Source organism: Leptosomus discolor, chromosome Z (assembly GCF_034619465.1).
Source record: "Leptosomus discolor isolate bLepDis1 chromosome Z, bLepDis1.hap2, whole genome shotgun sequence".
Classification (NCBI taxonomy): Eukaryota; Metazoa; Chordata; class Aves; order Leptosomiformes; family Leptosomidae; genus Leptosomus; species Leptosomus discolor.
In genome coordinates this window covers 92,946,421-92,971,080 of record NC_141419.1, presented here as the reverse complement: position 1 = coordinate 92,971,080, position 24,660 = coordinate 92,946,421, and the positions used below count along the sequence as shown (strand labels likewise).

The window sequence follows — 24,660 nt, the reverse complement described above, 5'->3', positions numbered from 1 at the left end:
GCCTAGGCAAGTCTTAAAGAATTTTTCTGTGAGGTTGGTCTCCTAATCTCTACCCAGTATAGTATGCTGGGGTATACAGAATGATGTCTGCATATTTTTTAATGTCCCTCTTCCCCTGATGCCTCCCCAAAAGCTGTCCCTCTCGCTGCCCAAGAGTGTCCTTCCCGCTCAGTGATGCTTCCCTCCGCCTAGGCAGGACTTTTGGGGTTAGCCTTGGGTGTGCCTAGGAACTCGGTCCGGGATGTTTGCAGAGACGAGGAATACCCCAGCCCTGAGGTATGTGTTCCCGTGTTATTTTAAGCATCTGATAGCGCCCTCTGATCGTTAGCACGCTTGGCTCAAGGGAGAGGTAGGGATAACGCAGCGAAGAGCACCAGAAGGGACAGCTGGGCAGGAATTCAGCTCACCACAAAACCATGTGTTTAACTGTAAGCACGTAAATAGTTCCTTTCACGTCAGTGGGCCCGTCCAGCGGTTGGCCGTGAAGCCAGTATTTCCATGTGCTGCGGGAAGGTACTGGGCGTCTTCAGGAGCATGGTGCCCCTTCTCTGTGCCTGAAAAAAAAGAGTTTTTAAAGAGCATGACTCAAAGGAGCCACCACGAGCGGGTTAAACCATGTCTGTCAGCCCAGCACCTGTGGAAAGGGGTGACAGAAAACTCTTGGCTGGAGCTGGGTGGTGAGTGCCCAAAGGGAAGAGGTCGGCAACCGAGTGCACCCCTTGTCTGGGCTGCTGTGGGGATGCCCCCTTTGCTGTCCTCCTGGGCACTGAGTGCGAGAGAAGGATCGCTGCTCAAAACTCAGCCCTGAAACCTGTTGGTTTAGGTGGTGCATTAGAGTGCCCAAGGCCACGGCGTCTATATTCTTAAAATAAAAATAAAAACATACAATATAGGAGCCTGGAAACCTTCATTGGCGTGTAAATCTTGCTCCTAGCGCTGGCCGTGAGCCAGTGTAAGGGGCCTTGACAGCATATATTATTTTGGGTTAGTTGACTTTTGCAGAAAGTATGTACGTTAATAAATGAAGTGTCTAACAGGGAGCTCTGTGAATAACGCCGCCTTCTCAACGCGAGCAGAGCTCCCAGGTGATGCCCCGCACAGCTCCGCGCAGAGCCCTTGACGTTGCTCTGTCCTTTAGCCTCTGTGTTACACGCTCACGGGTGGCCTCGTGGGTCTGCACGGGGGAGCCGAGAGCAGTTCGGGGCTCAGGCAGAGCCTGCGGGTGCTGGGTTCATCACCGGGCTGGAGGTGGGCTCAGAGCTCTCGCCCGGTCCCCCCAGGGCTGTTCCCGAGGGCTGAGCTGTTCTGCCCGCTCGTGGATTTTGGAAGCTGTGCTCGAGGGTGGGACGGTGCCCATCAAAGTCAATGGGATAATATCCACTGATTTTTAGCAGGCAATGGATCGGGGCTCTACAGAGTTAATTGCGTGTTACATAACGCAAATGATTTTTAAAAAATATGCCTAATTAACCTAATAGAATGGTTGATCTGATCTGTCAGGTAAATGATACACATTTTCTTTCTTTTTCTGGAGCTTAATTAAATATTTACCTAAGAGTGTCTTGTGCTATTAACATGTTCATCTGTTATTGAGATAATAGGAATTGTAACTGGGGAAAGTACTAAACGATACAAATGTGTGGGGTTTTTTTCTTTGTTGGCTTTTTTTTTCCCTTTAAGTCTTGGAAATCAACCAGATTTGGTCACAGCGCCTGTATTTTAAAGTGCTAATGACCATATCTGTTTCTCAGACAACTGAAGTTCCCACCGATCCTGGAAGCCTGGGTGAACCAGTATACAAGTGGAAAGGGAGCTGCTCGTGTGCGTCGTCTTCAGCAGCACTCTGAGAAAGTTTCTCTAGCCAGCAAGACCAAATACGTATTTTTCCCATTAGATTAAAGCTACTGTTTCTGCACGGCAAAAAAGCGAGCAATGTTGTTATTTCATTAGGATGCTAGTGAGTACACAGGAGTGAGTTGGGAAATAGCACTGAAATGTGCAATAATACTGTTATAGATAAATGTCAATCACATTTCCAGGTAGTTAACATACTGTAAGCAAAAAAAGTGATGAATTTAAGCATTTTGATCCGGTCCATCAGTGTACTAAAGGATGTGCTTAACGTGAAGCACGAGTGCGCTCATTTACTTGAATTAACACGAGAGTGAACGATGATTTCAGTGGAATTATCCACAGCCTTCCACTAAACCCGTGCGCAAGTGTCTTGCTGAACGGGTGTTGTGTTTAGCCACTAAGTTTTTAGCCAAGTGGAAAGTCTCGGGAGACTCCCCACTCCTTCTAGGAAAGGATTTGTGAGGGCGGTGGTTGTGCAAGCGTATCCCAGCATACCAGAGCGCCCTGGAGAGGATCTTCTGCTTTCGGCATCGGCGGTTCGCTGTGGACTTGGGTTCGTGGACTTCTCCCGGGCCTTGGTGCCGCCTCAGAGGTGGCTTGGCCAGCCCGGAGGTGCGTGCCGCTGCATAGGGTGCCCGAGAGGGACATCCTTGTGCAGTTGCGGTGTCTTTGGAAGAAGTTGCCGTGTGGGTTGGTGTTGGTTTGGGTTTTTTGTTTTTTTTTTTTTTAAGCTCCGCATTTGAAAGAATGTTCAGTGTTACAAGGAAGTTTTAATAACAATGAACCGGGTTAATTGGCAATACTGAGAAAGACTTGGGGAAAGCGGAATAAAAACAGAGAAGAAATATTGGGAATTGCAAACCGTGGAGAGCATTCATATGCAAAATGTGGCTGTGACCTGATTTTTGTCAAGCAAAATGCAGCGTTGCAGTCCAGCCAGCCTCTTGCATGCAGCGATCTGGGAGCGTGCTGCGGTGGCTGCCGGGCAGAGCTCGCCTCGCCTTCCTGGGGTGGCCACCCAGCTGTCCCTTGGGTACACGGGTAAAACGCACGCAAGAAAATGGCAGGCTGAGACATTTCTGTGTCTCCAGAGGAACTTGTAGGAGTCCTGGTGCTTTGGTCCGTACTCTTAACAGCAGGTTCCACCACGTTGTAGCCATGGGGCGTGTTATTCCTAGAGATACCGTCTCAAACGGAGAGGGAAAATGGCTCAAAACACCCTGAAAGGGGCTGTCTGAAATGACGGGAGTGTCTCCCACCCAATGGTTGCAATGAATGTTCTATCAAGCGGTAGAGGAAAAGACAGATGTACCCCTGTGTGCTTGGCTTTAGGAATGTGCTTTTCTCTTCTCGGGACACAAATAGGTGCGTAAATGCTTTTCTGTGGCAGAAGAGGTGGCGAGAGGTACATTTACCCCAAACGTGCCTTACTTTTGTCTTGGAGGTTTTGTCTGTTGTATCATGCTTTATTTTTACTGTTCGACAGTACCTATTTTTGTGTTGGAGATTCTGATAGGATTTTAATGGTGCAGTGGAGCCACTTTTTAAAGTGTCGAGAAACACTGAGCCGATGAAGTAATTTTTATGTTCAAACCTCAGGTTCCTGAGGGTCCGGTTCATTTCTGCTGTGAATTTAAATGAGTTAATTTAAGCAGTGGGTCAGAAGCCACTACCATCGTAGTAGCCCTGTGCCTGATTCTTAATTAAAGGCAACAGGAGATTAATTTGAAACATTAATTTAAAAGTGCCTATACAAAAGGAAAGAATTATTGCAATAAAGCCTAAAGAACTTTTTTGTCCCTAGATGTAGAAGACAGAACTAGCTCAGGGTCCTGGGGGAATACAGGACATCCTAGTCCATCCAGGGTAAGTATATCTAATCTTTTTCCCCAAACCAGACTTCCTGCATATGTAAATTTACAGTCTTAAATATGAGTTTTACACCTGATTGTGTAGAAAAATGGGCATGCAAAGTTGGCTGTAGCCTGTCTTCTCTTTAAAATTGCCTTTTTTTCCCCCCCTAACATTCAAACCTGATCCTGTGATTGAATTTGGCTCCTGCTCCACTTCTCCTAACAGGTAGCAAGAATATTAATTAACCATTTTTTCTTGCTAGGCCCTGTTCAACCACCGTCACCAGCCAGAGTGCGGGTGGAGCAGCGATGTTCTTGCCAAATGTTTCATTTTCTGCAGTTAGATTTTTAGGGATGGCGGGTCTCATCCCCCTGCGGGGGCGTGCTGGCCACCCCTGGCTACCCCAGGGCCTGAGCTCAGGGCAGCAAAGCTGGAGAAGGGGCCTCCAGGGCTGTCCCCACCACAGCAGGGCTGTCCCCACCACTCCAGGGCAGTCCCACCAAGCAAGGGGGCTTCAAACCCCGCTCCTCAGGCAGGGGCTGGCAGATGGGTGTTTCAGCCTGTCCCCCGACTGCTGGCACCCCCTGAGCTCCAGGGCAGGTAGCCCGGCTGCCGGCCCCCTTGCCCACCTCTGCTCTGGACACTGCTGGGGATGGGGCACGGACATCCGCTGCGCTCCCGGCCCAAGAGTGGGATCCCCCGCCGGGGAGCGCAGCCGCAGCGTGGCACGGCGATGCTCGGCGTTCGCTGAGACTCGCGAGACAGCTGGACTCAGTCATTCCGATTGCGGCTGTGGACAGCCATCCAAATTCTTTAGACACCTCGGGAGCGGGACGGCGGTTGCCTCGCTTGGGAAGAAATGCTGCTTCCAGCAGAGCAGCTGTGCGGTGCGCCCCGAGCAGCGCGGTGCGGGCAGCCCTGCCGATGGTCCTCGCCAGCCACCCCGGCAGCCCCGCTCCCCAGCGCCCCAGAGCGTCGCGGCTTTGCCCGTCCTCGGGCTGGGGACGGCGTGTGCTCCAGTCCCAAGATGATTATTTCCGTTTACGTCCTGCAAATGCACCAAGGGCACTTCACGCTGGGCAAAAAGGGGCTTCGCTCGTTCTTACGCCCTTATTTAAAGAGTTTGGTTAAATTGCTTTTTAATTGTTTTCTAATGAACGTGAAGGCTCAGGGCTCGCGAGCGGCGCTGCCGGGAGCTCCCGTGCCCTCGAGTGTCTGTCTGGCGAGGAGAAACGCAGTCGCCCTGTTTGTCCTCGGTCCGTCCTTTCCCCTCGGGGCTGGCCCTGCCCTCGGCGCACGGTTCGCCAGCCGAGGCTCTAAGTGGGTGTCTGCGGCCCCGCACCGCGGGGAGCCGAGGGGGGTCCCCCATTTATGGCGTGGAGGGAGGACCCCAGCCCTGCCGCTGAGGGAGGGAAGCCTGACACCTTTTCTTATTCCATCCTGCTTAGCATCCATTACGTCATTACTGCTCACATCTGTCAGTTTTATTTTTATCCCTTTTTTTTGACTTGACACTTGTATTGCTTCTGAGGGAAAAATGTTTTGAAAAGTAAATTCTAAATTTGCACACACAATTATTTATGCATGCAAAAACTTGAATGTGAGTGTACAATTAAGTTTTGAGATATAAAGAAAAGAGCACGAGCCTGGGAAGAATTCTGGAGTTTCAATCAAGACTGTGCATTAACTTGCAGGGTTACCCTGCAAACAGCCTGACCTCTCTCTCTTTCCTCCTTTGTAAAATGATGATGGTATTTCCATGTTGGGAGAATTAGTTTCTCGTGAGCTCTTCTGGACCGAAGAAACAAAACATTGCGTAACTGCTGCGCTTGGCCAGCGTTTGTAGTGAAATGTAAGGTTTTGCTAACTGAGCGACTGAAGGTTACCCCAAGGGTGGCTCAAAAACTATGGGCCCGATCCTGGCGAGGTTTTTCTATGTCCTTGCCTGATGCTGTTGATCCCCAGAGAAGCCCGGAGTGGGGACGAGGCCGTGCGGTGGGCAGGGCAGGAGGGAGTCGCTGCCCCTCGCTAGCCACACACAGAATGCACGGCCAAGGGACGAGTGCTAGGCATGGTTGTTTTTTCAGTGAGAAGTGGCTTTCCAAACCCACTGTGAAAAAAAATTCTAGATTTTTTTATCACCCAGTGCATGCCTATAGCAGTGAGGTGTTTGAGACAGCAAATTTCTTCATGAAAGTAGATTGAAAAAGCAAAATATTAAAAGTGTTTCTCTATTCTTGCATATGTTATGGGCAAGAAGACTTTTCTGCGAAGAGAGGGCTTTATGCTGAATTGCGCAGCATGAAATTCCAGGAACCTCATCTCAGTCACCCATTCAGGATTATCCACACAGCAAACTGAAGTCAATTACTAATGAAATAAAAATTTGAAACAGCTTTAAAAACGTTCTGGAACACATCGCTTCCAGCAGAATCAATAGGGCAAAACAATAATGGGAACAATGCTTCTTACAGCTGCCTTAAAACTTAGAAGGGCAATACGGACCTGTAGGTTTTGAAAAATGCCGTTCAAACTTGTAAAACTGTGTTTTTTCCCGATTTATTAACAGAACTATGGAGATGGGACTCACTATGATCATATGGCGAGCAGAGACCTTGGGTCGCATGACAATCTCTCTCCTCCCTTTGTCAATTCCAGAATACAAAGTAAGAAACTGAATTTCCTACCTTGACCGTGTTGTTGAAAGAGAATCAGAAATAAAATCCTGGGGGCTTAAATCCCTCATCCTCGTTTTGGGGGTTGATCGTACTCGGCATAAGGGTGGGGACGTGGATTTTTATTTTGGGGGTTGTTTGTAAGCTCTCATGTAATTTCAAAAACGCACACCGATGGTGTTCATTGAGCAGACCGTCTTTTCTTGCTGTGAGAGGGAGGTGGTTGTTGATGCAGCAACTGCAGCACTTGCCGAAAGCGGTAAATGGTTGTTTCCTAAGGCTCAGCCTTTCCTGTCCAGAGAAGTGGCCAGTTGGCAGAGGAAAATAAGGACGTGCTCTGAACAGGACTTTTAAAGTAGAGAAGGATTTCTGAAAATATGATGGATCTGTGTTCACAAAATGGAACAGAGAAATTACTGGTGAGGGACACTGAAGCCATTGTTTGTTTTGGAGCATGATGGATCGCTGCCTGCTGAGACCTGCGAGCTGCAGACTCCTGGATTTCAGGCAAGGGTAGCTGCAGCCTACTCTGCTTTAGAGGAGTGAGATTTTGCCCAGGGCGTTTGGCAAGGACCCTCCTTCCACCCCACACCCCGTGATAGAAAGTTTTGACACCCCTAAATAATCATTTAGCTTAGCGGCTAACGCCATAGCAGGATGAAGAGAGGCTGTAATTATTTGTAAGTGAATGATAGCTAGTTTCTTTAATTATGGTTGATAAATGAGTTTGGTCAAAGTAAATATATGATGTAAAAATATTAGTAATGCTTATGCTTGGCCAAGATCACACCCTTTTTCTGCAGTTGTCAATGAACTAACCAAATGCTTTGCTTTAAAGGATTGAATGCGAGCCAAAAAAACCATGGAGCTGTAACTGTGATATATCATTCCTCGGGTCTAATATATGTCCCTAAAATATGCCTTGTCTTTTAATATTGGGAAATATTTGTGAGTTGTTCAACATATGGGACAATGTTGGAGCTTGTAGTCATTTGTGTGTATCCACATACAAAACATGGTTACAACAGTTTTAAAGGGTCTAACGTAAGCCAAAAAAAGCATGGAAATTTCAACACTCGCTTCTTAACTCACGCCATGGGGCTTAGGTAGTGCGCAGAGACACTTTGCAAATAGCCACACACTTCTGTGAAACCCACTGGGCTGCGTGGTGCTTTCAAGTTTAACCTTTAATTTGAGTCTTTAGAACTTAAAAGTCTCTCTCTCTCCTGCCTGCCCTTGGGTTACAGAAAAATCTTATCCCTGGCTCTGTTTTTGCCAGTCTTAGTGAAAATACTGGTTTCGCTTTGTTTAAGAAGTAGTTGTTTTATACAAACACGGGTGGAGGCACCCGGTTAAAGAATTAAGCCGTGTAACACTCCGGTTAGGAACTTTGGAAACCCTGATGTGACTAGAAGGTCCCGCTCGTCACCATCAGAGGGGTTTGCACGGCCACCGCTCACCCAGCCGTGGCTCTGCAGGCCTGAACCAGAGGTGTCTGCTCCAGCTGTGGCAGCAACCTCGCCCTCGGTGGTCCTGGAGTGCCCTGAATTTATTTTTTTTTAATGAGATTCTGTAATTTCAACTGGAAACCGGTGGTGTTCCTGCACACACAGATGAACCCGTGTGCGAGCGGCGAACAGCTTTTGGCAAGTGTGCTTTTGTGCAATACCGCGTGCGCTGCCGGGGCCGTCGGCTCCTCCCGCAACCCGCGGCATTTTGCAGCCACGCTCTAGTGGAACTCTGATAATTCGAGCGGGCTCTTCTAAGTTTGCCCTGTTGGGGCAGCCCTTTACTCCCCAGTTTTGCTCTGCTCCTTGGCACAGGGCGTTAGTGCGGGAGAGGGATGGCCGCTGGGCTGCGTGCCTCCCGCTCAAACCCCTCCCGAGGAGGTCTGTTTCTGGGCCGTGTGGGCATGGAGACCCTCCGCCGGCACCGGGAGAGGCTACGAGCGCCGCCGCCGAGGACCGTGTGTGCGAAGCGTTGCCCTAACAGACGGCTGTCCGTCTGCGCTGGTCACGTCTGCGTTGGCGGTTCCAGGAGAAGTCAAGTGTCGTGGCGATGAACAACGCACAGCGCCGTGGGCTGGGACGGAGCCTGCCCGCACGGCAGCTCCTTGGCCCTGGGGCTCCAAATGTGGTTTGTCGTTTCCATTTCCCTGGCGGCTCTTCGGGCTCCCCCAAGGAAAGGTCCGCGTGAGCTCTGGCCTTGCGCAGTTGGCACCTGCAGAGCCACACTGTAGTTTTCTTTCCATGCTCCTTTTTCTCTCAGCAGGTGATAAAGAGCCTGACAAGCACCCAACTTGAACTGGTTTTATACTGGTGACTAGAATGGAGTTGCTCCTAATTTGAGGTGGTTTTCCAGGCAAGACAGACTTTGTTACTGGGGGACAGGTATTACTGTCCCATACCTGTGAACCACGAATGTCTGCAGGCGGGGTGCGCTTAAATGGGGGCTTACCTTGTACATTGTTTTTCGGATATTTGTTTTTCAAAATACATTTTTGCATGGCCAGTGTCTAGCAGGGAGCCTGTGTGTTGGGCTTTGGAGCAAGCCCTGTGGGGAGGAGCAGAGAGAAGTCGCAGAGCTGCCTGCGATACTCAGCTCCTCAAACTGCTGCTCACGTGTGTTCGAGCACAGTTTGCTTTGTGTGTGTCTGGAGTCCTGCTCCCTGCTGCGGATTTTGTGTTTTCTTAAGAGTATCTGAAGAGTAGTGGTTTGGCCCAGCAGTGAAATGTGCACAGGCAGGTAGCTGTGACGGGTAACGCACATCGGGTATCGCTTCTGCCCTTTCCAGGTGTGCTCTTTGGGAATGTTTCTTATCCTACTGCTTGGGATATCTTACTAGTACATTAAATCAGTGTACAGTAACTTGCTTCTAAACCCCCTGTAGCTTAATGGAGCATTTCACTGCAAGGATTAGCTTGAGGTTTCAGGCGCTGCTGAAGAAAGCTCTTGGCTTATGTGGTGACCTTTGAATCTCATCTGGGCTCGTGGTTGATATTTTGATTTGGTTACTGTGGTCATATTGTGACAGCTGGTGGGTCATTATAATTCAGTTCCTCTCCTCGGTTTGCCTACCAGGAGTATTTACGTTTGTGTTGCTTCAAAGTGCTCTAACCACCCGGAGCTGAACCCGGCACGCTGCACAAGGTGAGGTGTTGTGAGCGCTTTTGGTCACTGATGGCCATCCGCCGGACAGGCAGCCACAGCGGAGGGTTTGGTAGGGAGAAGCTTGCTGCAGGAGAAACCTTTCCCTGAGGATAACAAAGCTGATGTGACCCAGTATGTTGAATGTAGTAGAAATGAGAATAGAAAAGATCAAAAGCCCTTTTCTTCTTTCGTAGCACAGACGGTTTGTGTATTCCTCCCCTCCACATGTCGTGTTCTCCTGTTCACAGCAGCGATTTCATATATCTTATTGAAAAAGTTCCTATGCTACCAAGTGGAAGACAATATTTGATTTCTGGTACTGCTTTGAGACTCTCTAAAAGGACATAAGGTCACTGAACGTAGGTCTGTTAGTAGTTGTAGGTGTTGGTCGGTGATGTGGCGTGTGAAGACAAAATCTTTGTTTTTGTTTTCTCTTTCCATTGCTAAACACAAAATGAAGAGCAGATGCAAAAACTTGCTTCCCTCCCGGTTGTTTGCTTCAGGTCAGTGCTGCACCGCTTCGGGTTGTGCTCCGACACGATCGCTTGCCCGACGTGCTTTTGGGAGGGCTGGCCCACGCGTTCGCCGCAGACTGGCACTTGCATCGCGACATGAGTATTTCCCCCCTCTGGTTTCTTCCCATGGCCTATCAAAACTCTCCAAGTCCTCGTTTTGCTCTTGGCGTTGAGGTGGCAGCGTTCTCTCGCAGCTGGAGCGGCCGAGCGCAGTCCCGGGGCTGGGGCGGTGCGGGTGCCCGCCGTGCCGGGAGGCAGGGCTCGTGCCCGGGGCTCCGGCGGAGCCCGGCTGGGCTGCCGGTCCATGGGGCGCTCTTGGCAAGTTGTTCAGCGTCTCGGTGCTCAGACGTGCTTTCCTGTTTATCTGACTGAGGAACACGCACTGTGCATTTTGCAGGGATATTGTGAGATGGGATGAGTTGCTGTCTGGAAAGCATCCTGAGTTCCTTGGATACTCTGTATACATGCCAATTTTTAATATTATTTTTAATGCTATGATAGCACTTGTCTCCGTACGAATATTGCTGTAGCATTCGCTTTTAATCCGTAGAGCTTTGATTCTGTTACTGTTGTTGTAAGTAGAACTGGAATTTTTGCAGATTAGTTAAGTTTACCCAACACAGCATTATAAGACCTTGCTTTCAATCGCTAAACTGTAAACATTTGGGATGAAATTTTCCATGCTGTGTATCTGACTCAGCCTGATTATTATTTTTTTAACCTTCTGCAGAAATGATTTCAACATTTCCTAAAATGAGATTACATTTCACCCTGGCAGGTTTTTGATTTTCTCAGTTAGTGTCTGGCACATCACGAACATTAATTCTTTTTCACACCACCTCTGTTATGTCAGGTGGCTTTGGTTCCCATTTTGCAGCTGGAGAAGTGAAGGTACGTGAGGAACCGTGAGGGAAACGTCAAAAACTGTCCAGTAATTTTCAATTGTAAATTTGAAATGCAAAAGAGTTTGAGGGTGTCATGGTTCTTGCGTTCAGGGGCACCCAAAGATGCCACCGCTTGGGGAAATAGCAGTTGTGATGCTTCATATGGGTTGCCCACGTTACGGGAACACACACTCAGTAGCTGTTTACTTATCTTAGTGGTGTCTGCTTTTGTCTTATTTTTCCTAAAGCCTTTTGAGGGCAATGCAGTATTGAAGGGGCCTGGCAACTTACGGCCGGATAGTAAACAGAGAAATGACTGTTATATTTGGAAAAAAAGGAAATTTTAGATGACATGCAGAAAGAAACATGTGACAACTCTTCTAAAAAGCAGCCAAAGGTGAATTTTCAGGAATCACAAGCAGAACTATGTTTTCCAGAAAACTCTGTGGCTGTCTGACTAGCTATAGCATTAACTAAGATGAGTTTTAACAGCAGAAGAATCTGACTGTAACAACTAAAAAGGTCAGGAAGGGCCTTCAGAAACCAAAGAACTGGAAATCCCAGACTCCGGTTTTCATTTAAAGTATTTCACGTTCGTGTGGCTGACACAAAACAGCACCTGCAGTTTCAGTCTCTCAGTGAGTGCTCTCCCAACTCCCGAGCATCAGATATTCCCCAGCCAGTTGGAAAATGTTAGGAGTGATCTGACCATACTTGTTTCCACCTGGAAATCATAGAATCACTAAGGTTGGAAAAGACCTGGTAGATCATCAAGTCCAACCGTCAGCCCGACCCCGCCGTGCCCACTAAACCATGTCCCCAAGTGCCACATCTACACGGTTTGTGAACACCTCCAGGGACAGTGGCTCCACCACTGCCCTGGGCAGCCTGTTCCAGGGCTGGACCACTCTGTCAGTGAAGGAATTTTCCCTGATGTCCAACATAAACCTCCCCTGGCACAACTTGAGGCCATTCCCTCTTGTCCTATCGCTTGTTCCGTGGGAGAAGAGACCGACCCCACCTCACCACAGCCTCCTCTCAGGCAGCTGCAGAGAGCGATCAGGTCTCCCCTCAGCCTCCTCTTCCCCAGGCTGAACACCCCCAGGTCCCTCAGCCGCTCCTCACCAGACCTGTGCTCCAGACCCTTCACCAGCTCTGTTGCCCTTCTCTGGACACACACCAGCACCTCCATGTCCTTCTCGTAGCGGGGGCCCAAGTTCCTTGTCAGGCATGGGGACTCCCACATCCCCAAAGGATAACAACGTGCGCCGTGGCTGGACTACGAGGCGGGTTTTGCCTTGGTCCTGCCGTCATGGCTGGAAAACGTGCTGGGGCCATGAGCAGCATTGCTATTTCTGTAGGTACCAGCTATGGCTTGGAGAAGTGGTGAGTACTGTACGGATATACATGCCCACCAACCCAACTTGTGCTTCCCATCCCCGTGTGCGTGTAGAAGGGGAGATCTGAGACAGGGTTTTCAGTCTAAATCCAGGAAAAGTAATCTGTTGAGGTTTTTTTTTGCCAAATCGAGTTGTCTCACCAACCAAAATATCTCGTTTTCAGTGTCTCCAAACTTTAAAAATGGAAAATAAATGCCCCCCCCGTGCGTGTTCTGAGAGCAGGGCACTGTAAATGCATCTCCAAGACTTGAATGAGAAAACAGCAACTGATTTCAGACATGGTCTGTTCTGCTCTTTAACAGGCATATATCTAAATTTACATGTAAGTTAAGGCTCTGTGTTCCTTCCTCCGCTTACCCAGGAACAGCTGGGCAGGATTTCTTCCAGCCTTTTTTGCTGGATGAGTTTTCGTGGTTCCTGCACAACAAAGTAGAAGTGCTTCTGGATAACCCTGAGCAACAGTTTAACTATGCAGGGTGTCAAGGCTGAGACCTGAGGAGCTTAGATGTAGCACTTCAGCTTTCTAAGATAACCACAATGAAAATCACACGATTTGCTGTCAACTGGGGCCTTGAAAGATGCCTTAAAAGTGCTTTATAGAAGACCCTGGCTGACGTATCCCTTCCTGTTGTGGAATATGCCTGCTGCTTGTCTTGTCTCCCTTGCCTAGGAACAAAACTAATGGAAAAAATCAGTGCTGAAGAGCATTTTGTAGCTGTAGATACAGATATGTTAGAGTTCCCAATCAGGAGTTAATATATTTTGCAGCAAGTCAATCTTGCAAGCTCCACCAGTCAGGATTCTGAGCTTCAGCATTCAACCCCAGCCTCCCGTACAGTCCTGAAGAAAAGAAACTACAAGGACGTTTCCATTTATTTGGGGAAGGAGCAGCAGATGTATAAATAGAAACTGTAGACTGTGGCAATTAATGTCTGCATACTGAGCAAAGAATTGAAATATTATTTTGTACTACATAGTTTTCAGTGAAGTTTACATTCCATTGTATTTTGTTCTTAAACAAGTCCAAGCATTTTTAATAAGTTATTTTGTGCGACAGTTGTATTCTGTGTAGCGAGGCATAGACTAGAGCTGTGTGAAAAATTGGCATTGAACTGCAAATGTATTTGGTCTGTGTTTGGAGCCCAAACTGGAAGTTTGCAAAATACTGCCTGAAGTTACCCGCCCTGCAGGCAGAAAGGAACATCCTCCTCCTCATGAACCAGGGACCTTCTGCAGAGCCGGGGGTTTTCGTTGCCGTCGGGGTGGCCCCAGAGCGGGACTCGGGTTGTGGAGTCGCTGAGTTAAACCCGGGGCGTGTGTGCCGGCGTGGGGTGGCTGCTCACGGAGAAGGCGGCTGCGGGGCTGGCGCAGAAACCTCCATCGGGCTTCGCCGCACCGAAGCGCAAGCGGTGCAGACCCCCGCGGGTCCAGCTGGGCTCCGAGGCTCTGGCTTTATCTGCTTGAGACGCTGTGTTTTTCTGCATTGCAAGCGCATTAATAGAGAAATGGCTTTTAAAGTAACATCCAGAAGGCGCTTTAATGGTTAATGAGCTTCTGCCCTTTGTATAGATGAAGGTAGTTTGGCTTTCAAATAAGCGTTGGCTGCTGTTTTCCAGCTGAGCTGGTGTTAGTGGCGGAGGGAATTTGAGCTCACACCTGTTTGAGCATTAAAAGAAACCTGTAAGTGGCTTCCTTAAAATATTCATAGAGAGGAAAAAAATCAATTTCTAGAAAACCTTACTCCACCAGGAAAACCACTGATAGGCATTTTTTTTTTAAAAAAAGAAAGCAACCACCACTGAAAACTCTGGGTTTGTAAATTAGTTGCAATCTTTTTTTCCTATTTTCCCAAGCTGTTTGCAGTCATGTAATCGGTGAGCATCCACCTAAAGGTAGCGACGTGCTTCTGGGGGCCACGGCTGGCCTGGATGTGGGATGGATTTGCATTACAGCTGGAAAGTGTACATGTGGGAAAATCTGTGAAACAAAACAAATTTGTTGAATTACTAGGTCATTTACATAGCTGCTCCAGCCATGGTCCGTTAAACAGGCAGAAACAATGGCTTTGTTATGCTCTCTAGTTAAGGCACAGAATGTGTAAAACAATGTCGAGTTAGCGGGATAATTAATAATCATTTTGAGCCCGTACGCACCTTAAGTCTGAGCCTCACAGTGTGCAGAGATGTTGGATCGCAGGAGGCGCTAGCTTCGATAGGATCGACTTAGGTTGCTAGGTCTTGGTGTATTCTCCTCCAAAAAACAGATGAAGCTGCAACCGCTGGGGCTCAGAGGTGGCTGAGCCTTGGTGCCAGACTGCGTGCAGGCTTAGCCACGGGCAGAGCTTTGGCTGCGCATTGTTGGTCAAAACTAACTGCCGTCCTCATTTCAGAGCTCTTCTGAGGCTTTTCTCTGTGTCTAAGGACGCATCCAGGAGACAATATTATCACTGCTTTCCATGGGGAGCCTTGATGGTCTTGAAGAAAAAGTGATTTTTACTTTTGTAGTTAAATTTTTAATTCTCTTCCTCGAAACTACTTCTGACAGTTTCTGTGACGACTTCTCTATTCTTGTCCCCAGCCTTCAGCCCCCAGTACTGCTCTGGAGTTAGCACATTTGGTCAGATGCACAGAATATACAAAATCAAATATAAAACAGTTCCAACGAAAATGATAAAAAGGGTATGACAGGAGGGTACGGTAATTCTCCACAGCATCATGCCAATAGATACATCTTGCCATATGGTCTGAATTAAGGACAGCACCAGTTCTCACACTACACGAGGCTGATGGTGTACTAGGTCCATGCTTTGATCCTTGTACCATGTGAAATAAAAAGGTACGGAGCATGCATTTAACAGGAACCATCAGTACTTTAATTAGATTATATTTCTTTTTAACTGGAATCAGAGTCCTCCAATACATTTCTTTATTCTGCAAACTTTTACTATGTGATTGTGACCTAAGCATATTCAATAGCTCTAAAAAGAGTACAGAATGAGAAGTGATGGAGAAGGATATTCTGGGAAGCAAACATGCTGACTAAATGTGATAAAGACAAAATTAGGCCAACGATCAAATATTAAAGAGTGGCTGTGTGTGTGCGCGCGCGTGTGAATTATCCAGAAAAAGCAGTTTTGGTTAATTCTTGGATGAGGAAACTATGTAAAGCAAGAATTTAGTTACAAGCATTTTTAATTTGTTGTTTAAATACCTTTTAATTATGATATCTGTATCAACGTGTTCATATCCTTTCTGCTATTTGTATTTTCATTTTCTTGTGTCGCTAGAATTGAAGATGCCTGATTCTGGTTCAGATTGCCAGCAAATTTTGCTTTTCCAAATACACCTTCTAGGAGAGTACTTTTTTAACTTTTTTTTTTTTTTTTTCCCTTCCTTCCTAAATGTTAACTTTCGTGTAAATCTCACAGCCAGAGAACTGATTCCAAAGCCAGTTTTGGCTGATAGTACAAATCTCCTGTGGTATGTGGAGCAGCACCCAGAAGGTAACTGAAAATCTGGAGAGCGAGCTTGTTTCGGGAGCTGTGACACACAGAAGTTTGCAGGCGTCCACAGAAGTTGGCCCAGTGGCTGTAACCTGCTTAATCATTCTGTGTTTCAACTACCAAAACAAAACAGAAAAGGAGGAAACATGAGAAAATTAACGAAACTTTGGAGTAACTGTTGTTGACTGAGCGTTAAAGTGGGCTTAAAGCCAGGACAATACTGGTAATAATTTTTCAAACACTGAGTTACCTGCTGATGGTAAGGTGAGGTGTGCAAACAGAGCAGCTGTCGTATTCTGAGCGTGGCTGACGTTCAGCTTTGCATATTAGAACCTGTTTTCACAGGGAATGGGAAGATGATGCCGTGTGAATACACTTCAAGGGTAACTGGTACCTACTGAAAAATAAGTGTAGCAAGTACATTCTACACAGCTATGCTAAGGATGAATGGCATGATGAAAAGCGTCCTAACATCCTGATATGGAAGAGCAAGCATGGCCAAAAGTAACCGTAAGGAAGGAAGGCAGGAGCATAAGATGTAAAACATCCAAGTTCAGACAACGTGTGGAATGAGGTTCAATGCTGAAAAATAATAATCTGGAAGCAAAGAGAGAGAGGAAGAAAGGAGCAACTGTACACGAGGTTAAGATAAATAATCATGAAAGATTATTGCAATGCATAAAGAAGAGGAGGTCAGTAAAGTAGATTTTAGGACCTCTTAGAGATAGAAAGTGTAATTTATTGACAGATGATGTAGACACTGCTAAAAAATAAATGGATTTTTCGCCTCAATGTTCACAAAAGAGGATGGGGAACAGATGCCAGAATCAAATATAAATTTCCCAGGAGAGAGGCAAGAAATATTGAAGGAAATAGGGATTATTCCAGAATGGGTGATCACACGGTGGGTGAGAACATCAGTAGATGGATTAAACTCTATAGAGGAGCCATCACAGAATTCTTAAATAAGAAAAGAGGAAGGACTCTTTCATGTTCATGTGGAAAAGAACAACCAACCAACCAACTCCCCTCTATTCCGTAGTGTCCTCAGCTGCCCACAGAGCTAACCGCGAGCAGAGCTCGGTGTTTCACTATAGCAGCACGATGCTTTTGTCCCTTAAGGACTGTACCGACAAGTTTTCAGCATGATTCTGTTAATTTAAAATAATTTAAAATACTTAAAATATATTTTACAATGAGGAGTCCAGTCTCCAGAAGATGTACAGCCCTGTATGGGAGGGAGACTGAACTTGGCATCACCCATAGGCAGTAGCTCCGCTGGGTCAGGCGAAGATTTTCCTTGAGGGAACCATAGCAGATCAGCAAACATTAAGCGAAGCATTTCCAAATGGTTTCTGCTACATGGTGTGTTCTGCCTCCTCAGAGAAAATCGTTGATATCTTTTAGTTCTGCCAGAATAAACATATTCTTCATCTGACAGGAAGGTTGATACTGCGTGGTCTGATGCTCGCATTTGAAAGGCGAGATACTTCAGGTCATACATCTGGAATGTTTTCATCTTAGTGGTCTGTAGGAGTATATCAGCCCAGGGTATACATGCCTCTGTTTTGTTGCTGCGTTTACCCTCAGGTTCAGAGTTGACACCCAGCCAGTCTGGACCTGGGTCTTTGAAGATCTGGTATCCAAAGTATTGGTGCTGCTCTTTCTGAGCCTCTTCATGGTCTCGAAGAATCATGCTCTTGCTGGCACAGTCTGCAGCGTATGAGCATGAGTGAACTTCACGCTTTTGTGAGTAACTGAACAACGTAACGATGGAGTTTCGTCTTGGTCGTCTTGCCAGCCACATCCTCAAGCCTCACGTTTCTTCAGAGGCATTTTTGCTTTCACAGATTTGATAATCAAAGGGCTCTCATGGCTCTTCCCGGTCCAGATTCATTAGTTTCTTGTGCTCACTAGGTTTGGCTGTCTTCACAGGAATGACGTCTGAGTGACTGAGGCTGGAGGCAAAATGAGGTGCTCGATTCCCATTGAAAAGGCAAATGTGAGAACTGAGGGAGGTAAGAGGTAGGATATTTAACACAGAGCTAAACCGTTGCAGGGCTGTGGACTGAAGACTTGTGGTCTTCCTCAGTATACATTAGAAGAATATCAGTTAAAATGTGTCAATATTTGGTGGATTGTGGAACAAAAACAGTGCAAACTGAAACTGAACTTGGGTTGTCCATCTGGTAGAGGAGATCTTTAACATTTGTATGCCAAGCTGATTCAGCAAAACACTTTATTTTTAAAACCTTGCAATACTTTAGGAGTAGATCCAGATCAAACAAAATTTCACATCTCCCAGGCAGAAGTTTCTCTCCAATACTTTGGATAGCTTTTGCAGAAGACCAAACCTTTTCTTCTGTCCCCTGAGTGGAGTCTTACCCTCTTCCCAAATGCAGCTGCTGGCAGGTTTTCTCTCCTGGTTTCTTGTCTCTGCAGCTGCAGGGCAAACGTTCCAGCAGAGAGGCAGTTCTGCCTTCATCTCATCTTCCTCCCTTGACCTACAGGCTGGAAAAGTGCTTTGTTTCTGTGGTCATGCTGAGGAGACACACCTTCTGGTACCTCCACTCATCCTCTTTCGTAGCATCTGAGGTGATGAAGGCTAATGCCTAAGGGATGGAAGTGTGTTTGCTAGGCTGATGGATCTCATGAAACTTCAGACTAAATTTAACTAGAGCTTCCTTTTAAGGATCTTCCCCCAACTTCCACTGGAAAGTATAATATCTCATCTATGCACTGTAACTGGGATAATACTTTGTAGTGCCTGCTTACCGTGGTGGGAATATGCTTTGGCTTCAGTAGCCTTCTGTTACACCACCAGCCTCTGAAATAATGTCTCTTGGAGTGCAAGGGATTGCTGAGGAATCGCTGGATAGGTGACAAATACTCTCATAATCCCTGTTTTGTGGATGGAAACACCCAAATTCAACCAGAGACTGAGCTTACTGACTGTAGCCGTCCACTTGTCCATGTTTAAATTCCTCAAGCTCCCTGCCACTCTCCTGGTCACAACCAAATTGCATCCTTGTTGCTCGGTTTTGTCAGAGTCCTAAATCCACTCAATATATTCCTAGTTTTCCATTGATGGGAATTGCAGAAAACCGAGAGCTTTCAAAGCATGAGTGGCTACCGAAAGAAGTCACACGTAAATTTGTGCTTTTTTCTACAGAGCATGCCCAGGTTACGTTGGTGTGGTAGACTTATGGGTGTTCACTTGAGGATGAGTTTTGTTACAGAGGCACTTTGGCCTTCTGTTCTTAATAAAAAAAGAAATCATCTCTCCATGCCCATAAGCAAAATTTTCCATACGTATAACGCACCCAAAGTTCCTGCCGTCTTAAAATATATTCTGGGCCTTTTTGTTGTGGCTGGATTCACGGCAGTGGAGCTCCAGCCTTTGCATCTTTGAGCTTCTCTTGAGTACGTTTGGAGAATTCGCCTGAAATTCACTATTGAATTGTTTCTGATTTTCTACAGAACAGAGCAGGAGTCTTTTATCACCTCCAGAGCCCTTGGCTTACGCACGCAGAAGATGCGTGGGTTTAGGTCAGCCTGGGGGGTTCCCTTCCTGCCCCCCCCGTTCTGGTGCTAAGCCAGGTGGAGTGGCAGGTCAGCGAGGCGATAGTCGGGATCTGTTTGGTAGGCTTATAAACGCTAGTGAAGCATGGCAGACTGAGCTGTGTCTTGTTCAACTCCATCAGTTAAATAGCCAGTCCTTTTCGGTGTGTTTTGTTTGACTAGGTTTCACCTCTTTGTATGGCAGAGCTATTCTTTGTCTAGCTTTGATATTTTTTTTTTACATGTGAAATGTTTTTGATCACGTTATATGGAGCTGTCATCACAGCCCGAACAGTTGCAATTTCGGTGCCTGCTCATGTGGTGCACACCTGTAACATGTTGGGAGCGGGCTTGGCTTTGAAGCTGGACTTGTTCTCTCATAAGAGTCCACATATTTCTTCCATCATGTAATGAGATTTGCTGATGATACAAAACTGAGGGGAGCAAGCTGCACTTAAAAGAGAGGCAATATAAAATACAGCTTTGGCCACAGTCCTGCAGTTGGATCCGTGCAGGAGGAGTCCTGCCACAGCGCACAGCCCTGTTGACTGGAACGCGGCTCTGCGTAGTAATAAAAACCCGCTTGCGAGTTTCTGTTGCTACAGTTTGTTTTTTTTAATGCTTTCAAGATTTCAAAATGCAGAGTGAAATAATTACTTAAATGTAGAGGGAGAGTGAAAGTAAAAGGGGAGGAAAGGAAAGATGTGCTGGTGGAAGTACGTGAAAAAAGCCGGCGGTTCAGAGAGCTGCTGTGAGATTATTCCAGATGTCAAGGAGTGGCAAGTGGATGCCCCTCTTCTCCTGACCGGAGATGGAGAGCAGCCAGCCACGGGCCCGTGGTGGGAACAAGGGTGATGTGGGACCTTAGGAGGTTTAAAAAAATGTAAAAAGGACTTTTTTGAAGCAGCTACTGAGAACAGATGAGGAGGGAGAGAGGGCAACGTGGACTTGCTGCTCCTCTGATGCGTTAAACAGAAGAGAAGCTATGCGGAGCACCAGAGTGAACAGGAACCCGGTTCTGCTTCCGTGGCTGGGGCGTGGAGTGGATCTGGAAATTGGTCAGCTAAGAGCAGGCTCTCGTTGTGCCGTCCTGTTCGGGCTGAACGGGGCTGCAAGGTGAGGCCCTTCCATGTTCTGTGTAGGCTCGTGTTGCTGTTTAATGGGGAGAGACAGATCTGAGGGTTGATGGAAAACAGCGCATTTAAACCTTCACCCAAATACGAAACAGGTTTGGTTTTTTTCTTTGGGGGGGGGGTGGGGGGTGTTTCTCCCTCCTCCCAAAGCTGATGGTCTGAGATTCATGAGCAGAGGTTGAATAGAAGTCAAAGGAAACTATTTTGGCACTTTATGAGGGATGAGTGAGGCCGCATCCGTAATCCTGTGCACGGTTCTTGTCACCTTATTATTAGAGCTGTGTAAATCTGGCAAGGATTTGTATTTGCCAAATATACCTCTGGCCTAGATTTGGGCTTATATTTGGAATTCAGGCCAGTTTTAACGCCTGTGCAGTTTGTAATTTTTGCCAGTTTTAAGCAAAATAACAGGAAAGAGGATAATGAAGGACAGAGGAGTCAGGAAAGCAGAAAACTAAGAAAGGAAGGAACTAGAAAAAGAGAAGGAAAAAAAGAACAAAGGGATATGGAGTCCATTCCTTCTTTTCTTCTTTCTCCACAGCCCTTCCCTAACATACTCTCTCTTTTCCCTTTTGTGATTCATTGTTGCTTTCTCTGGATTTAGAAGAATTAAATAAATTCAGCCACCCTCTTGTGCTCTGCTTGCGCTCTCCCGTTTGTTTTTTAATTTGCAAACTTCTCTCCCTCATAAATTCCGCCCCCCCCCCCCACTTCCATCTTCATTTCTTTTCCTGGCCCCAGAGTCCCTTGGTGGATGTGTTGGCTGTGAAAATTTCCCTGGTCCGCGTATCCTCTCCTGGTGCGCAGACGCTTTGATGTACCAGCAAGATGGAAATTCTAAGGACTGGGAAGTATTGCACTCGCGTTCGTGAAATCAGCCTCGCAAACGCCCTGGGGGAGGCAGATAGGTGTTGTTTGCTGGTGGGATCTCAGCCCCCGCGTAGGTTGGGTGACACTGACAGAGGTACGCTCCTGGCCAGTGGAAAGCCCGACATGACTTTCTTTGTGAAGGTCTCTGTGCTGTGTTGTCAGGGTGAGGGTGTAGGAGCTGCTTTCCCCATGGGCTGGCCATGTGGGCTGGTCCGGGTGCAAAGGTCTGAGAGGATTTTGCTGAAGGGTAAGGGTAGAGGAGCTGAAATCTCCCCAAGGTCAACGGGAGAATCAAAGGCAGAACTGGAGTAAAACCCCTTGGTGAAGTGCAAGAATCCCGTGGTCTGGCAGCAGGGTAGCACTGGTCTCCTGCTCCAAGTTTGTGATTTTACGTTACTGGGAGCTCAGAGTTTGAGCTGAAGGCACTAAAATTGCAGGTTTTAAGTACAGTATGAGCCTGCTGCTCCTCCTCTGTCGTGCTGGCTGTCATTATCCATCCGAGAGACCCCTGCACAGCGAAGCGCTGTGTTGGTTATCCGCCCTCCTTCAGCAGCTCCGAGGGGAGGTGGCCGTGCCGTGTTGCTCGGCCGCTGCCCGGCCAGCCCACGGGCACGGCGTGGAGGAGCGGGGCTGGGGACGCTGGATGCAGGTGTGGGTGTGCAAAGAACCCACACAAGGTCTATTGGTTTTCATTAGAGATAATTATCTATCGAATACAGTTGCATTGGATGGGTGGAGCTGGTTTATTGCGTTATTTGGTTACCTTCTTCAGTGATGATTCACTGATTATTAACACATACAGAGCTGTGTGCAGGAGTAGAGAAGGTGCCACAGCAACGGGCTAAAGTGAGCGTCGGCTTTGAGAACTCCCTCGCTCAGAGGGGGGGGGGAAAGGCAGGTTTGCCTCCTGCAGGGAGGGCAGGGTGGCAGAGGCTCCCGTCTGAAGGTCGGGGGGACGTTGCAAGGCTATTTGATCCGGTGACAAATATGAAACTGGACACGAGCCTTGAGCTGAGCAAAGGCCAGATGTGAAAGGAATTACACGCCGAAGTTCTCATACGGAGAAAGTAATGCAGGGACGCGTTAATGTCCAGCACCAGAACCAGATACTACCAGAATTTTAAAACAGAAATGCGTTGGTATTTGGAATAAACGTCCCGGTTAGTGGGTTGGTCACAAACGCAAACCGACCCGGGCAGGTTTGTGTACCTCCTGAAGTGTTTTCGGTGGTACGTGCTCTGGCCTCACGCTCGCTGTGCCACTCCGTACGGTCTCTGTGGACCACAGCAGAGAGCGGCAGTGTGCTTTTCTTTAAAAATATTATCTTTGGCTGTCTCTTGTGCGCTTTTGTGACTCTGCGCTTCTTTCTTCAGAGGCATGTGGAAAACCGCTACGTTTTCATAACTTTTTGACAACATCTGAACTTGCAAGACTCCCATGCCCTCCCTTGCCAGTTTGCATTTTATCGGTGTTAAAAGCTTTGCTTCTCCCCTGCCCCCAGCCTCCTCCAGTCCTGCCAGAATACGACGTGTAACCTAGTATGCTCCTCTCAGCAGCTTTGGCATGAAGCTCGTAAGGAAAAGCAATCTCGAGGAATAAAGCAGAAATTTCCCATCCCTGGGTAGCTGAAGCAGCAGGGGCGCGGCGCGGAGGTGCGCCATGGCACGGCCCGGCTCTGCGGCAGCAGCCGATCATTATTTGTCAGGTTTTGAGATTTACCTGTTGTGCTCAGTGTAACAAAAGAAATGAAATCTCTGTAATTATGCTGGAAGGGGGAGGAGGTGGCGTTTTAGTGCCTTTGATCTGGAGCTAGAATAGGCTCAGCTTTTGGAAGTTTAATTTGAAAGAATCCAACGTACACATCTGCTTTTTGTACCGCGATTTCTTTTGAGCCAAAAAGTAGAAATTTATTAATGCAAATGTATGGATTCTGTTCGTCAGAAGAGAAGGAAGCCCATTCAAAACACACATTGACTCTCTCTCTTTATAGCGCTAGAAAATCATAATAGGCATGATGGGTGCTGGCGTTATGGAGTTTATAGACAAAGTTTTGTGCGAGCAAGCAGAGAGCATGAAATGGTAGGATACTTCTGGGAGCGTAAAATTTCTGGGAAGTATAATATGTGACTATTTCCAAGGTACTAATGAAAAGAGCGGGAGGGGAAATCCTCTCAGTAAGCAGTTTAAAAACAACAACAAAACAAGCGTGGCATAAACCCTCTGTGTGAGCTTGCCTGGGGTGGGAGATGGAAGGAGCCCGTGCTGCCCGCGAGGAAGCGAAGGGTTTATTTCAGTTGCTCTGCTGATGCCCAGCGTGCTGTAAAATTAGTTGTGCCTCGTAAATTGAACGTGATCCAAAATTCAAGGTAGATACATTCAAAACATTACTTAAGTGATGTGACTTGTGTTTTTCAGGGCTTTGCATAAAAACCGGTAAAAGACACATTGGACAGCAAAGCGTGCAGGAGATATACTTTGGCTCTAGTAGATGTTCCGTCAGACTTTCCCCTATGCACCTTTTTTTTCCTATTCCCTGTCAAAACCTGCCAAGCAGGGGCTTGGTCAGTCTCTGAAATAATACCGTGCAAATGAAAATGTATATCTTAAAGCATATGTAAAGAAGCCCTGATCATTCTGTGTGACAGCAGGGAGCTAAAATAAACCTCAGAGGTTTTGTTTGTTTATTTTTAAATTAACCTGTTTTCATGCCTTGTGACTGGGAGTATATTTTCAGATTTTAGATGAAATTCATTAGGCCTTTGCCTGGGCAAGACCTTTCATCAGGTGTGCGTCTCTGTGACAAGAACATCTTTCAGATCTACGCAAGCAAATAAGATGACCAGCTTTAGCTTGCTTTAGAGAAATGGACCTTTCTCTCTCAACCCGCCTCTATTTCTTCCTTGTGTCCTTTCATAAATTGCACTTTTCTTTGTATTATTGATGCATCAGGGTTCAGGCTGCTGCAGTTCAGGCAAGTCACAAAGGACTGACAAATTCTGCCCAACAATGGGGAAAAAAAAGGGTTTTGTTTCAAGTGCTGTAGCTTTAGGTTTGCTTGTGGGAGTTTCAGGGTGGGGAACAGGTATCGCCGCTGCTGCCATGGGGTGAGTGCTTGCTGGTTGACACTGGGGTGTGAGTGAGTTACCCAAGTCCTCGACTGGCACGAGGGTTTTGATGCTTCACATTTCCCGCCCCCTGTGCTTACAAACGGCTTTCTGCGGGTTCGCTTCACAAACACAAGTCATCTTTCCTCCGCTCTCTG

General features: G+C 47.1%; 1 protein-coding gene across 7 annotated transcripts in view; it reads left to right on the top strand.

The window, feature by feature from the left end:
* Window positions 1–24,660, top strand: part of TCF4 (transcription factor 4) — a 231,823-nt gene that overhangs the window by 70,762 nt on the left and 136,401 nt on the right. For all 7 annotated transcript variants that reach the window (XM_086479385.1, XM_086479389.1, XM_086479387.1 and 4 more), the window contains 2 exons: window positions 3,659–3,720; window positions 6,278–6,374. In XM_086479385.1, the coding sequence (XP_086335511.1) occupies window positions 3,659–3,720; window positions 6,278–6,374 (159 nt within the window). The remainder of the gene's footprint in view (window positions 1–3,658; window positions 3,721–6,277; window positions 6,375–24,660) is intronic.